We start from the raw sequence: 15,468 nt of genomic DNA, 5'->3' as shown, positions 1-15,468 counted from the left end.
TGACTCAAGTGACCCTTGACAATCATACTGTAAGTCATTAGCCAGAAGATTCTCCTGTTGACAGTGTTTGCCTTTGGGCAACTTGGATGGGAGTTTTCCAGAAATTTCAGACTCTTGAGGGGAAGGAAGCAGGAAGACCAAGGGGCTTCAGGAGTAACACAAAGAAACCAAAGGAACACGGTTCACGTGACTTTGGGGGGACTTTTGCCACAGGGAGACCTTCTTGCCATAGAACTGGATGTAGTGAGCCCACGCTTAAGGCTTAGATATGCCCCTGGCCTGTGACAATGAGTAGCTCAGAGGAGGCTTGAAGGAAGCTGTGGAATTGACAATCCCAGTGCAGATCTGCCGGACGTTTCCAAGAATGGGCAAGTTGTGCAAAGGCTTCTTTACTTGACATGGGTGGATGGAATGGACTTATCAAGCCCTCAAAGTGCTGAATTTGCAGATGAACATACAAATTACTTGAGGTCTTGGGGGTGGGGAGTTATGTAAAGAAAATGCAGAACAGACCCAGACCAAGGAAATTCAGAAAATGGCATATTCTTACCACTGCTTTCTACATCTGAACTCTCTGAGCATTTCTCCTCTGTGTGTGTGTGTCTGTCACTGAGCTGTGAAGAAGTAAACCAAAAAGGAAACCATTCCGTAGATTAGAATAGAATATATGCTTGATTTTTCCTATTGTCTGAGCCTTCCGTCTCCTCCCATTGACCCAAGAAAAAAGAAGACCCACACTTATTATTAATGGGGCCATATACATGCTGTAGCACTTTTACTAATCTCACGTCCTTTATTTTTTATGGTGGCCAGCCTGAAGTTTACAGCATTCTTCATAAGCAATATAACGCAAAGCCAAACTCCCAGTCAGCAACTAGGAAAAGTAACCTAAGAACACTAGACTAGCATGAAAGACTTACTGATATTTGCTATGTTTCAAAGTAGCAGCCGTGTTAGTCTGTATCCGCAAAAAGAACAGGAGTACTTGTGGCACCTTAGAGACTAACAAATTTATTTGAGCATAAGCTTCCGTGAGCTACAGCTCACTTCATCGGATGCATGTAGTGGAAAATACAGTGGGGAGATTTTATATACACAGAGAACATGAAACAATGGGTGTTACCATAATGGATTTTTTAAAATGCAAACAGATGGACATCATACCAAAAGGACTGACAGTAAAAAATCCATTATGGTAACACCCATTGCTTCATGTTCTCTGTGTATATAAAATCTCCCCACTGTCTTTTCCACTACATGCATCCAATGAAGTGAGCTGTAGCTCACGGAAGCTTATGCTCAAATAAATTTGTTAGTCTCTAAGGTGCCACAAATCCTCCTTTTCTTTTTGCTGATATTTGCTATCTAGCATTGGGAGCACAGCAGCAGGGAAGATGGTCTCGTGGTCAAGGCAGGACTGGGACTTAGGAGATCTGCATTCAGTTCCTGACTCTGCCACAGATTATATGAACGTGGGTGAAAAATCACAAAAATTCTCTGTATTAGGGGCGGTAATATCTTGTTTTTTCCCATTCTTAGCCTGTCTTTTCTATTTAGACTGGAAGCTGATCAAGGCAGGGTCTGTTTCTTTCTATGCGCTTATTCAATGCCTAGGACAGTGGCACTTGATTTCAGTTGGATCTTCTAGGTACTAGTGTGCTATGAATAATAATGATAACTTGAATCTCTCTTTCACAGCAATTATCAGATCCTTCCAGCCTATATTGGTATCACGTCTAGACCCAGATTCTCGAAGGAATACAATCAATGAGATAACTAAACGAGCAACATCAGGAGGCCAGTGGCCACAGGTAAAATAGGCTGTAAAGTGTCAGTTTTCCTTTTAAATTGTGAAGCTTAAGGCTTAAAAGTCCCATTCAGTTGGACACTTGCCTGTAGCTGTAACTTTCAAACCAAAAGAGACATCATCAACCCTTCTGGGTTTATAAAAGGCTTTTAAATAAGAAAGGGGGTTCCAGCGTAATTACTCTTGAGTGACTGAGGAATCAATTCAGAACCCAAACGTACTAACAACTTGTAAAAAATATATGTCAAGAACACTCACAGGGATGCTTTTTTCCCCCCTCTCCCTGCCCCGAAGTTTGGGGCCTTGAGCCTGTTGACCAGGTTGCTTGAAACTTAGTAGGCATTTAGCTTCACCTGTATTTTGGAAGCCACTTTACCATCTGTGTTCGAGCTCAGCATGAGAATAATGGATATCAGCACTGCACACCTACTCGCTTATGGTAACTTTTCAGCACCACGCTGTTTCTCTGCTTCTAGGACTACATTATCTTCCCAGCCTGAGTAGCTGGATGCTGGGGACCTCCATGGAGAGAGTAGTGTTTGGAGGAGCAGCTCCACAGATACTGTGCCAGGCCAAGGGCTGGGATGGGCCCTGGAGCCTTCGCACACCCCATTCTTCTTGGAAGAGCAAAGCCTAAAGGATCCCTGACGAAGCTGATTCTCTAGTTCTGACCTCTGCCCACTGCTGCCCTGTCATAAAACCCCCTGACTGACAATGCACAGGGAGCCTCACACAACTGAACTCCCGAGGACAATTTGACCAAATCCTGAGCCTGTCCTATCCCACGCATTGGAATGGCACCTCTTCTATTGTGTGTGGAGATCTTAAAGGCAGAGGAGCATCCAAGGTAGAAATCTGCCCTGATCTCGTGCGTGTGCCTGTGTTTGTTTTTGTTTTCAGTGACTGAGAGAACAAATTCAGTGGTTGAAATATCATGAGATCTATTTTTCTCAGAGCAGGTCACTTCCTGGATGATTGAAACATCATGAGGAAACTAGCTATCAGTTTATTTTTTGTTCCATAACTGGCTTCCTGAAGCAAAAATAAAAAGCTTGTGAAAAGTCAGAGATGCCAATAGCAAGATATTTGTGTTTTTGTTGAACCGGAATGCACAGCCCTAATGATAAAGGGGCAGTCGGGACAGCCAGCAGCCATAGATCCCCATTTCCAGGAAACAGAAAACCAAAACACATGTCATTTTCTCCCTGGGATGAGATTACTTAAATGTACCATGCATCATTTTCATTTCACAAGCAGCTTGCTCCAGGTTCTTTAGTTAGGATTTAAGCTTCTTTAATTTGACTCACAGGTGCATGTTCAAATTTTCATTACGCATTCTTACAGCCGTCTTGGTTGTTTTTCTATTTGTCACAGGTATGGAACTCTGCTACGCAGGCATTTTAATCAAACACTCTGGTCATGTCTAGGAAAGCTTTTGAGTAATGCTATGCTTAGAAATGGAGATGTGATTGAGCCAGTGCAGTTCATTTTCCTGGAGGAAATGCGTGGTTGGATGGAATATAGACCAGGTGCACCAGAGCTCTGCTGAAGACAGGGGGCAGACACAGTGGTGGCTTTAAGACCGTTTTGCACTATCCCAATCCCCAGAGGTATTGGGTTCTGTTTCGGCTTGTGGCATAAATTAGAGTAGACTCGTGGATTCCCAGTTTACCAACAAGGAAGCTGAGGCATAGCTATGTGACCAACCCGAGGTTGTGGAGTGAGTCAGCGGCCAAGCTGGGAATGTAGTCCGTGCTTACTGACTCCCAGTCCTGTGTGTTATCCTTCTCTTTTTTGGAGGAATCTGACTGTAAACATGTTTTCACCACATAGTCTAAAATATCTAGGGCCAAATGCTGCCACTGTTACGTGGGTGCAGTGGAGGAGAAAGCAGGGGCCCCTTCCCTTAGAACAGTACGCATCAACAGAAGAACACCCCTGTTAGCAACAAAGGGGCCCAGCTGTTGTTTCCCCTGTACTCCTTAGCGCAAATTAGGCATGACCTGGTTAGAGTGCTTTGTCTGTTCTCAGCATGTGTGCTGAGGTAAGTGGCATGTGCTAGCCAGGAGCACATGTGGCTGCTCCCAGTTTCTTTTAGGTTCTCAAAGGGTGGTTCTCTTGGTTGCATTTGTCTACTTGATTCTGGAGGTAGGAATATGAAAATTTCTCTCTGGGCACCAGCCTCATGTCCTTTATGTATCAGTTTTCATGCCCAGGTACCTAGGCAACAATTTTTGTTCTGGTTGTACTATGGTTGGTACAGGAATGGTCATGTGTGTACCACCTTTGTGCTTCCTCTATCCTTGGAGCTGCCCCTCTGTCATACATTAGAGCATCCTTGGGGTTGCTCTAACTTACATCTACCTACCTATGGCCCCAAGCAGAGTATCACTGGAGCACAGGGATGCCTTGGGCATGCCTTCTTTTCCCCCAGCCATGCCCTGTGCACTAGGAGGGAGTGAAGTAGGAGCATCTCTTTGTAATTTTTGCTACAATGACACTATTTAGGAGTTGCATGTTCTTGCCCAGAGAGTTCAGAGTTCCAATAGGTGTTGCTAGAGTGCCCTGAAAAGACGAAGCTGCTGGTGTGCTCTATGTTCCTTGAAGGGTTGGCTGTGCTGTGTCATACTGTATCTCCTTCTAGTCCCATTGCTTCCGAAGATGATTCTAAGACCTCCTGGGTATCCAGTGTATCTGATCCTTCCAGGCTCCAAAGCCATTCAGTAGCATGTAATGCTTTCAGAAGTCCTCACATCACAAATGCCCCCACCCTAAGTCTGTGTTTTGCTGTTGCCCCTTGATCCGTGATCATACCCTCACAGTTGGCATCTGAGCTCGTGTTGATAGCATCTGCGTCGGTGAGTGCTTGAGTGCCTCCTGTGCACTTGATGTCAACCCAGACTCAACGTTCATTCAGCTTACAGATCTGTAAGGAGCGTCTGGAAGAGAAAGAAACAATCGCTCATTCTTTCCAACACTAGATACTGCAAGGGAAACATTGGAGGCCTTTTGTGCTCTGCTTCAGACTTGACAAAGACCTTCCCAGAAGTTCCCTCTCTTACAAAGCATTTGTTTCCAAATCCAGACGAATAAAATTGCTGTCAGTCACTGGCATCCTTCACTAGTTCTTTCATTTCCTTGCTGACAAAGTGATAAAGTTGTGGTGCAGTATCAGGGCTCATCGGCAGCTCAGAGAGCTTGAATAAGAAGTCACACCTTCAGGCATGTATAAGTTGTTAAGGCAGAAGTATAAAGTATATGTATGTAAATATATATACACTTTTTTCCATCCAAGGTACTGATTTTCCCAGAAGGCACCTGTACAAATCGTTCTTGCCTGATCACCTTTAAACAAGGTGAGAGACATTGTGTTGCATGTATTTTGTTAGAAAATCATGGACAGGCATGATTTACAAAGTCACTTCATCAGTTTGTAAATATATTAATTTGGACCAGTGGGTTTCTTTTGTTTATTTACAGTCTGCAAGGGTACTGTCAAGTCAAGGATGTTTAAAAAGCCACTTTTCTTCACCTGTGCTGCTAGTAACACCTTAGATTATTAAAACTGTTTTTAAAACCTCTACTACTTTATACCATTTGCTGTGAATTTATTTTTTCAATTTCCAGCAGCTTGTAGAATGATAATAGACTAGTTAGTTACACTTTGTTTCTGGGCAGCTTCTAGACAATTTAACTGTGTCTTTTTCATGCTTTAGAGCAATGATTCAATAGTTGTGTAGTTTACAGGAATGTCTATTTAGTTTTATGTAAAGCATCTTCATTAAAATTAAAAATAAACAGTGGAAACCCATTTTCACAAAACCTACTTCTGGGAGATTTGACCTGACAATGTTCCTGTAATTTGAGGTGCATTTGTTTTTTATTTAGTTAACCCCTAACATTTAATATACTTAGTAATGCTTCAAATGCATAAACTACTCGGAATTTTACTGGTTCCTACAGGATAATTAATAATTGCATTTATTTTGGTTTAGTTTCATAATAGTAGTCTTGTAATTTTTTGAAATTTAGAGCTGAGCAACTAACTGAAGTAATCTCAGTGCTTCAGTGTATATTTGTTCAGGTAGTAATGAAAAAAATAAAAAAAATCTTTGTCATGCAGCTGATTTATGAAATCTACTCTGGTTCATATTTAGCAGGATTAGCAGAACAGATTATTGGCTGCACAGAATAGATATTCTATAATGGCACTGTCTAGTAGAAAGTGGTCTTTGCTGCTGCTTGCTTACCAAAGCTATGCTGGTTTCCCACGTTATGTTGTTGAAAAAACAGCTCCTTATTCCAAAGTCACACAATGCTAGTATAGGCACCTATGTGACTAAATAAGGACCATAAGCATTATGTGACCATCTTGACTGTCATTCTCCCCAATGGTCATGTGAACATGTAGCCAATATTATTCCCTTGGTGACTGGAGAGACAAGATGGGTAATATCTTTTACTACCTCACTCACCTTGTCTCTCTAATGTCCTGGGACCAACATGGCTGCAACAACACGGACTATGTCCCTTGGGAACTGACGTTCATTCAGGTGGGAGAAAATTAGTTCAAAATAATCCACAAATCTGAGGGAATCACTTCTCTCTGACCTAAAACTCTGTTCTGGTAGAAGAGAGGATCTCCTTTATCTGGAATCTGACTAGTCATGCTTTTAAAAAATAACTGTGAGGGGATAATTTTTCTTTTCTTTTTTTTGTTTCCCCATTACGTTTTATTTGTCCTCCAGTCCTCCCTTGTCTTAATCACTAAGAATTTTAAGTGATTATGTTTGTATATTAAAAAGTGATTTGTGGTTACAGGAGCCTTTATTCCAGGAGTTCCCGTGCAACCGGTGCTGCTCCGATATCCAAACAAACTGGTGAGTAGAACATTCTCCTTTTTGCAACTTACAAAGCTAGAAATCAAAACATTCTTAAAAGACACACAGGTTCTAGGCAGTCCATTGTCATCAAGTTTAAAGGCATTCCTAGAGGCCCCAGCTGCTTTGCCTTAAAGGGTTGGCTGAGAATTCCCCTGAGACAGGGGAATCCTCCAGTGATGCAAAACTAGCGTAGCTCGCTCTACTGCATCGTTCTTCTTCCTTCTTGGTGTGGCAAGACTGAGGGGCTATCCTAGGACTGTGGGGGCAGAAAGGTTGCTTAGTCTTCTACTCATGGCTGCACCAAGATTGCACTTGGCACATCTGAAGATTGAGGGCCTACCAGTGTAATACAGTAGAAAGTGCTTAAGAAATTAAATACTACTTTAAGAGCACTCTTGCTATATTTTGTTTACTAGGGGTGAAAAGCAAATTTGTAACAGTAATGTACAACATGTTCCCTTTGATTGACTGCAAGCAACATGGAAGCAATTCCCTCAAACTACGTCTTATTGTTTGGGGAGTGCTTAGTCTTTGCTTTTCATACTTCTACATACGTTTTCCAAATACAAATGAGCTTACTGCATTCTTCCTAATATTGAAGCAACCAGTGTAGCATGTGCTTTGGAAATGTCCCGTTTAGCGCTTCAGTATTAGTATTTGGTTTTGCAATGTCTTGTAAAAAATTGAAAACAACAACCCAATTGTTTTTAATACACTTTTTCCATATTCTAGCAGATACAAATAAATTTACCATAAGAAACGCTTATGTCCTCCTCCAGTGCAGTTATGTTATGCCGCCGGCCCAATTAAATTATTTAGAATAATAAACTCTGCTTTCCTTTTTGTCGTTTCACACTCGTTAAATTAATTGTAATATGTCATAACTTGATTAGCTTTGCGACAGAAACCGTGTTTTATCTGTGTTCTGTAAAGCTGCATGCCAACTTCTGGTTATGTATCTTTCACAGTAATGTGGGGGGGAGACCAATTGTGACCCATTAAGAGAAACAACCTTTGAAATAGTTTCATAAGATAATTACTAGAAGGCCGCAAATAAAGAGAGTGCACTGCCTCTCACTAACCCTTTTTATTAGGCGTGCATGGAATTTTAAGAATTGTCCTCGATTGCACATCTGGTTCCAGCCTGCTGAAATACTTATGTGGCTGATAAACTTGAGGATACTTTTAATCCTCGATTCACGTATGTAATTCCCATACTACTACTTCCTCTGTCTGATATGTGGGGCAAAAATCACTGCCACTCTTCTCACATGTACATAAGAATAATAGTTTGCATTGCATCCAAGAAACTCAAGAAACGTACATATATAAAAATGAACTTTCCTCACTCGTGTTGTGAAGGGAGGTAGGGTAAATGTTACCCCTAGTTTACAGATGAAGAAACTGAGACAATTTGTCCGAGGTCCCATAGGGGGTGAGTAGCAGAGCTGGGAATAGAATTCTGGTCTCTTCGCTCTTACTTCTATGTTTTAATAAAAAAAACCAAAACACTCTTTCATTTTTTCTCCCTCCTCTGAATTGTCCCATATCAAAGAATGCCACCAGTGCAGTGGCTGCATCAGACCCCAATGTTAAAGGACTTTGTTCTTCCTTCAGTATTCACTCCTTTAATATTTACACAGCTAAATGTTTTACATCAGATTGGAAGTAAGCTGACTAAAGCCATGGCCTCCTGAATATAATTAGATCCTGATCCAAAGCTTACTGAAATCGCTGGAAAGGTTCCCTTTGACTTCAGTGGGCCTATACTGGACTTGGCTAAGATCCTGGCCCTATTAAAATCAATGGAAGTTTTGCCATGGACTTTAGTGGGGCCAGGAGATCACCCTGGTCTTAAATAAACATATAATTAAATACATTTTTCTCATTACCTGTCACAGCTAATTAAGGTAACTTTCATTCCTTACGAGCAGGCAGCTACAAGCATTTAGCATATGGGAATTTGGGGACTTCTGATTCAGTTTTACTTCCACTCTCCACCACCCTATCTTTCCAAGTTTTTGTAGCTGTTAGAGCAATTCTTCTCCCTGAGTAAGCTCAAAAAACCCCCAAGGCAGACATTTAATGCTCTTCATTGTAATTAATTAAGCTGAAATAGATGTGCTTGTATTTGTGGTCCGGGTGATGTGCTCTTCTTCCCTGAGGCTTAATTTATGACTGCTGTAATACACCTAACTTACAGTGGTGTAGGCTAGTACACTCCTGTTTTTCTGCTGCCTGTGTGCCACCCCTCTTTCTCTCCCCACCACCACCAGAAGGATCAAACATTTTTGAGGTGGGGGCCGGGGAGTGGGATCACTTGTGTCCTGTGTCTTTTAGGGCAGGTCTATGCTACTGCTTAAGTCGACCTAACTTACGTTGCTCAGGGGCGTGAAAAAGCACCCCCCACCCCGAGCGATGCAAGTTTTGCCCTATATACGTTCTCCTGCCGACACAGCTTCCGCTTCCCACCGAGGTGGAGTAATTATGCCGACGGGAGAGCACTCACCTGTTGGCGTAGCACATCTCCACCAGGCACGCTACAGCGGTGCAGCTGTGCCAGTGTAGCACTGTGGCTTAGACTTGCCCTTAGATGCCAGTACTCTCCTCTGATGGTGTTTCCCCCCAGTTACCACAGTGGGACCCACACCTGTGTTGGTGAACTTTCGCCCCCCACCTTTTTTTTCTAAGCCTTCTTCCCATGCGGTTAACTCGCGAAGCGTATGATTACGATGCTAGACATGAGTGTAATTTTACTACTGCAACAGGGTGTAGAACGATGTCCTTCAGCTGACTTCCGCAGGGAAGTTGCCAACATTTCATTACATGCCCATTGCAACATAGTGTGTAGGTTCAAATTAAGTTAGGGGGCAAAGGCCCAGTGCAGTTCACAATAGGTTTTTTATTAAGAATAAGAGGATTGGAAAATCAGTTTTTTGGTAGTTTTGTTTGGAGGAAATGAAGGGTGCACAAGTAAATGTTACAGCAGGAAGGGGCAGAAATTCCAGGTGGGAGACAGAAGTTACTGTACACACGGAAGATTACAGAAATTGTTTTCCCCACTTGAAGGTACCAGACAAGTAGCATGCCACCATTTCTGTTGTGGCGTTTGACAGTAAAAGAAGTCGATTGAATGCTTGTAAGACCTCGCATAAAAGTCTCTTAAAAACTTGCTAACTTTTTCTTGGAGAATGTCAATTCATTATTAGCCGTGTCTTCCATAAGTTCCTGCACTTAATAGAGGGGATACTTAGATGAATTTAGGGAGTGAAATTACACAGTATAAAGTAACTGGCAAGTTTTTGCTTTCACAAGTTAGCAATACGTTATTACTTAGCTTCTAAGCTGCTTGGGGTAGGGTGTTTTTTCCTCTTGTGTTTGTACAACGCCTTGCACAGCTTGCTCCTGGGCTTCGATTAGGGCTCCACAGTACAAACCACAATAATAATTAAACAGTTTAAAATCTGTAGAGTACATCTTTTTGTTTGTTTGTTGAGAATCTGTCTCTGGAAAATAGGTTGATAAAATAGGTGTTGCAAGATATAGTAATGAAGAAAAACTATGGTTGATTATTCATATGAATTTTTTTGTCTTGTCACACATTTAAAAGGCATTTTTATCATTTTTCATGATAAGCAGAAGTAATCTTAAAAATGTGCTTATCCTTTTAATAGTTTTGATAATGCAGCATTATGTGTTCATGCAGCATACGCTATGCATGGTTTTAGTCCTGAATTTAAGGATGTGTAGTTTGCAATAGGCATCAGAATCTTGATCAGTTGTGGTAACATGCAAAGTATCCAAACTTCCTTTGCAGTAGCTTTTGTGTAAACCGTCTATAAATACAGCTCAGTGTGTTGGACCAACACTGAGTGGGTTGATAGCTGGGCCATATGAAGCTGTATTTTCTTTACCTATTTAGTGAGGCTTGTCACAGTCCAGGGCAGGCACCTGCATCTGTATTCCCCCTTCATAGTCCAGCAAGAGCACCCATTCGCAGGGTTCCAGCTCCACAACCATCATCTCTTGGGCAGAGACATGCATCTCTCTCCTTCCTGTCCTGGGTATTTCCAGGCTGCACAGATCCCTTCCTACACTGTGAATTCCCCAGCAAGGCAGAGTGCCTCAGCAGGCCTGCTCTGCCTTCCTTCCTCGGGGGCTATAAGCAGCATAATTGCCCACAGTTAAGTTACCACCCAGCTCTTCTTGAGCAAGCACCTTTAAGGTGAAAGTATTACAGAGAAAGTACATTAAAAACAATAAAAGAATCTACACACATGCTAATACGCTTACCAGAGATCACCTCAGCTCCAGCAAGGGCTCTGGCAGGTAAAACAGTCTTTCAGACCCCACCAAAGGGTTTGCTGTGGTCATAAGTTCATAGCTGCTGTTAGCTCAAAACAAGCACCCCATGAATCTGTAAGTCATTGCTGTGTGCAGTTTGGGTCTTTGATCTGGGAATAGGCAATTTGTAGACCATGGGTGTCCTCCTCAGGGCGAAGCTTCAAAAGGCTGAGTTCTTGCATAACTGAAGGGGGCACATTTGCCTGTATACGTCCCCCTAGAGATTTCCTGGAAACTCACTTAACTTTAAAAGTTCAAATAGTTTCAAATAGTCCTTTGAAGCCCCTAACATTTCCCATGCTTTGCATTAATCCTGTCTTCCCCCAGAGACATTAGATACAATCCCACAATAGTACATCAGTGTTTGCATTTTTAATGCAATGAACTACTCTTATTCTTAAACTTGATTCAGTAAGGTTTAACTTCATCCTATAATGTTTCTCCAGGGTATTGCAGGAAATTGCCATATTTGTTCACAAGGCTGTCCAAATATGTTTGTGTTCCTTAATTCCTCCAGTCGTGTTGTTCCATACACAATTGATCAGGTACCCAGTTCATTCCCACAGTTTTCAGAGTGGCAGCTGTGTTAGTCTGTAGCAGCAAAAAGAATGAGGAGTACTTGTGGCACTTTAGAGACTAACAAATTTGTTACTCTAAGGTGCCACAAGTACTTCTCATTCCCACAGTGTTTCAAAGCAGAATCCTCCTTCAGAGACCCAGGAATGGGAATCACTTGTGTAGCATTTGAGAGCTAATGTAAGAAGCCAGGGTCTTTTTAGCATCAAACCTGGGCTGTTGCTACTCGGGCTGTGAAATCCCTGGTAGCTGGTCTCTTTGGTTTTAGATGCAGCTTAAGTAAAACAGTAAGCAAAAGTAGTTTGATTATAGCGGAAGTTGGAAGTTTTCTGCCAAGCCACAGTGTCCGCCTCTTGAATCTCAGATTTCCCCAAAGTACATCAAAAATTCTGCTGGTGTTCTCTTCTGTTAAGATTCCAGTATTTTATCACAGCAAGGTTCGGCAAACGAGGTCAAAAGGGAAAAAACAGGCAAGAAGGCCATAACCCAATTGAACATATGGTCAGACCTTGTTATTTTGAATCAGTTTGTACCTTCTTACAAGCGTATTTTCTATAGTAACTTCTCTGGCATACAGAGGTAGACAAAGTCTTTTTTCAAATGCATGAAATTGATACCATGAGGTGATCACTGCAGCTATCTTAATGGAGAGTGCTTTTAATACATAAGTGGCTTTGATCAAGCGATGTAAAAATGTTGCCTCCATCTATAATATAAATGCTCCCTTTGTCTGTTTACTTGTGTGACAGTTTTGTCAGTCCCTTGCTTAATAATGGAACAGTATAGATACAATGAACTTTGACGACAAACACCTTTCTGTTCCTGCTAGCCCTGCAGAGCCAATACAGCTGTAAGTGATTGAGCAGGGTTCTAGTCTTCCTCATGCAGCACCAGTGGAATTCAGCTGCATTCCTGTTGTAGAATTTTTATTAATTGATGATGTGGAAGAGGCAAAAAGAGGAAGTTACTTTTCACATCCCAGGCTGAGTTTGATCATTCTAAGGGCAATGGGCAGGAGGGGACAGGCAATAAAGGGAGGGGAAGCATGGGCTAGTTGTGTTTGGGGAATGGCCAGCAAGTCAGAGATCTGAGTTCCATTCCTGCCTTTGCCACTGGTATGCTGAATGTATCTACATCTTGCCTTGCCTTAGCCTGCCCACCTGTCACATGGGGATAGTGATGTTTTGTAAAGCACTTTGACATCTATGGATGGAAGTAGATTAGTACAGAGTTTTAAAACTTAAAAAAAACACCAGATCATTTATAAAGAGGAAATGACCTTAAAGACAACAGTCATTGTACGGAAGTTGGAGGAGGAAGCTAAAAGTATAAAAAGCAGTTTAATGAGGCAGTCAGTAAATTCAGGGTGTTGAGAATAAGGTATAAATTGGCAATCTTGTCCATAAAATATTAATAGGGTAAATCTGTGTCCTTATAAATGAGAAGTTTGAAAATGTATTAAGCAGCTTTACAGAGTTAAAAAGTGAAATACTATAGGTAAATTAGCCTTTCTTGGATTTACAAAGTACATAAGAATGGTCATACTAGGTCAGACCAATGTCCATCTCGCCCAGTATCCTGTCTTCCAACAGTGGCCAATGGCAGGTGCCCCAGAGGGAATGAACAGAACAGGTAATCATCAAGTGATCCATCCCCTGTCACCCATTCCCAGCTTCTGGCAAACAGAGGCTAGGGACACTTTAGAGCATGGTTTTGGTAAATTTTAATCTACAGTATAGTCATCCTCTATTTATGAGAACTAGGGTAAATGTGCACCACATTTTGTTTCTGTTTAGGGCTCCTTTTCTTTCTAACCATGCTCAGTACGGATGTGATGGTGGGAAGATAAGAACAGCCTGCAACAACAATTTAAAAAAATCATTTCAACTAAGCTGTGATTATCCCTGGTCTGATTCTATACAAGATGATTGGGAAAAGAAAAAAATATGGGCTTGTGCCTTTCTTTAGCTTCTTTGTGCTGTATAAAGAAGGCCTGAAATACACTGTTGGTGGTTTTTGTTTTTAAAATTTCTGTATGTTTCTACACTAGAAATTCCGATGCTGTCTAGATTCTAATAATAGAACCCTTAATAGATTCTAAGGCCAGAAGGGACCATACTGAATATCTAGTGTGATCTGTATAACACAGGCCATAGAATTTCCCCAAAATAATTCCTACAGGAGATCTTTTAGAAAAACATCCAATCTTGATTTCAAAAATGTCAGTGATGGAAAGTCCACCACAACCCTTGGTAAATTGTTCTGATGGTTAATTACCCGCCCAATCAAAAATTTACGCCTTATGTCCAGTCTGAATTTGTCTGGCTTCAACTTCCGGTCTAGGCTGGAAGACCCTTTGATGACTGGAGAGCCTTGTGTAAATGATGAGATCACGCGTGCTAAAGGAGTAAAAATAGTATAAAAAATATCCTATAAAAAATACTACTGTTAAGTGAGAGAAGATAATCTTCGTCAGACTGTTTAAAATAACATCTGTTTGACCTCAGGGATTAATATTTCAGAATAAATGAAACATTTGTTGAAGATTCCACATTTGTGTCCCCTGCTTTAGGGAGATAAGAGCTTAGTGCCTCTCACTGGTCCTCCAGCAAAACCACAGAAGATCAAGGCTTCACATTCCTAACATTTCTATGATGAAAAAACAAGCAGAATTTGTTCTTAATTAAACCAAACAAACTGACCCAGCCTTTCAGGCCCTAAAGTAGCACAAGCCCCTCAACTCCCCCCGCCCCTCCCCTTTTGGTATCCTTTGTAGGTCAACTTTAAAACACTGGAGTGAAGCAGTAATAAAGGATTGGTTTTGCATAAATGGAAGGCATTCCTTTCTAAAGCAGGAATTAGGCAAGACCATGTATACCCTAGAACGATGTTCTGGCACAGCTAGTGCTGTGATCTCAAGCAGAACTACCAAACCACGCTGTAAAGCTGCTGTTCCTGGAAGACAAGGAGTAGATTATAATTAGGGCCTTTTATAGAGCTCATGTCAACTCCCAGTGAAGTCTTTTAATGGGAGCTCAGTAAGAATCTAGGTGATGTAAAACATCAGTCAGTACAAAATTGCGTGGGCAAACTAATGCATGGGTTCAATCTTTTCTCTTGGCACACTTGTTTCCTTTTTCATATGACAAAAATGCAGCTGGTGAAGATATTTATAAGGCTAAGGATTCTGGTCACATTAACGTTCTTTTCTTTTTTAATAAGACAGTAAAACATCCTCTGCTTCACAATTGTATGCTTATAATTTTCTGTTGTATCATGTCTGTTCTCCCCTCTGGCTTGACTTGTCATACATTTCTGTTTTTTTGTTTTTTGTTAGGATACTGTGACCTGGACATGGCAAGGCTATTCATTGTAAGTTTCCTAACTGTATTAAAAACCATATACAGGAACTTCTCCTATTAATAAATACACTGGCAATGAGCAAACCAGCCCTGTTAAGTCCACAGGAACACATTTCTTGGTTTCTTCTTCTAATGGCATGTATTTGGGGGGTCACACTGACATTATGTGAGAGGCTCCAATGTTTAATCTTTTAGTAGATAGAGCACTAAACTGGTGTTCAAGACACCTGGGTCTGTTCCTGACCCTGCCACTGGTTTGCTGGATGACTTTGGGCAAATAACTTACTCTCTCTGTGCCTCAGTCTCCCCATCTATTAAAAAGGGGATAATTTTCTTTGTAAAGAGCTTTGAGATCTACTGATAAAAAGAGCTAGGTATTATTATGGCAGCAAATTTTGTACTTGTTTTATTTTTCTGTCCTATAAGGATCTGTCATTTTCCAGTTATATGACCCTGAGGATCCTCTTGCTTATACTGGTCTCAATCTGGAGTCACT

General features: G+C 41.4%; 1 protein-coding gene across 1 annotated transcript in view; it reads left to right on the top strand.

The window, feature by feature from the left end:
• The window catches only part of LPCAT2 (lysophosphatidylcholine acyltransferase 2), a 62,473-nt gene that overhangs the window by 21,278 nt on the left and 25,727 nt on the right, over positions 1–15,468 (top strand). Inside the window, exons 4-7 of the mRNA XM_073307585.1 lie at positions 1,699–1,811; positions 5,103–5,163; positions 6,629–6,687; positions 14,948–14,982. Coding sequence (XP_073163686.1) covers positions 1,699–1,811; positions 5,103–5,163; positions 6,629–6,687; positions 14,948–14,982 — 268 coding nt within the window. The remainder of the gene's footprint in view (positions 1–1,698; positions 1,812–5,102; positions 5,164–6,628; positions 6,688–14,947; positions 14,983–15,468) is intronic.

Source organism: Lepidochelys kempii, chromosome 12 (assembly GCF_965140285.1).
Source record: "Lepidochelys kempii isolate rLepKem1 chromosome 12, rLepKem1.hap1, whole genome shotgun sequence".
In the NCBI taxonomy this organism is placed as follows: Eukaryota; Metazoa; Chordata; order Testudines; family Cheloniidae; genus Lepidochelys; species Lepidochelys kempii.
The sequence above is the reverse complement of the archived record's forward strand: the minus strand, read 5'-3'. Positions and strand labels throughout refer to the sequence as shown.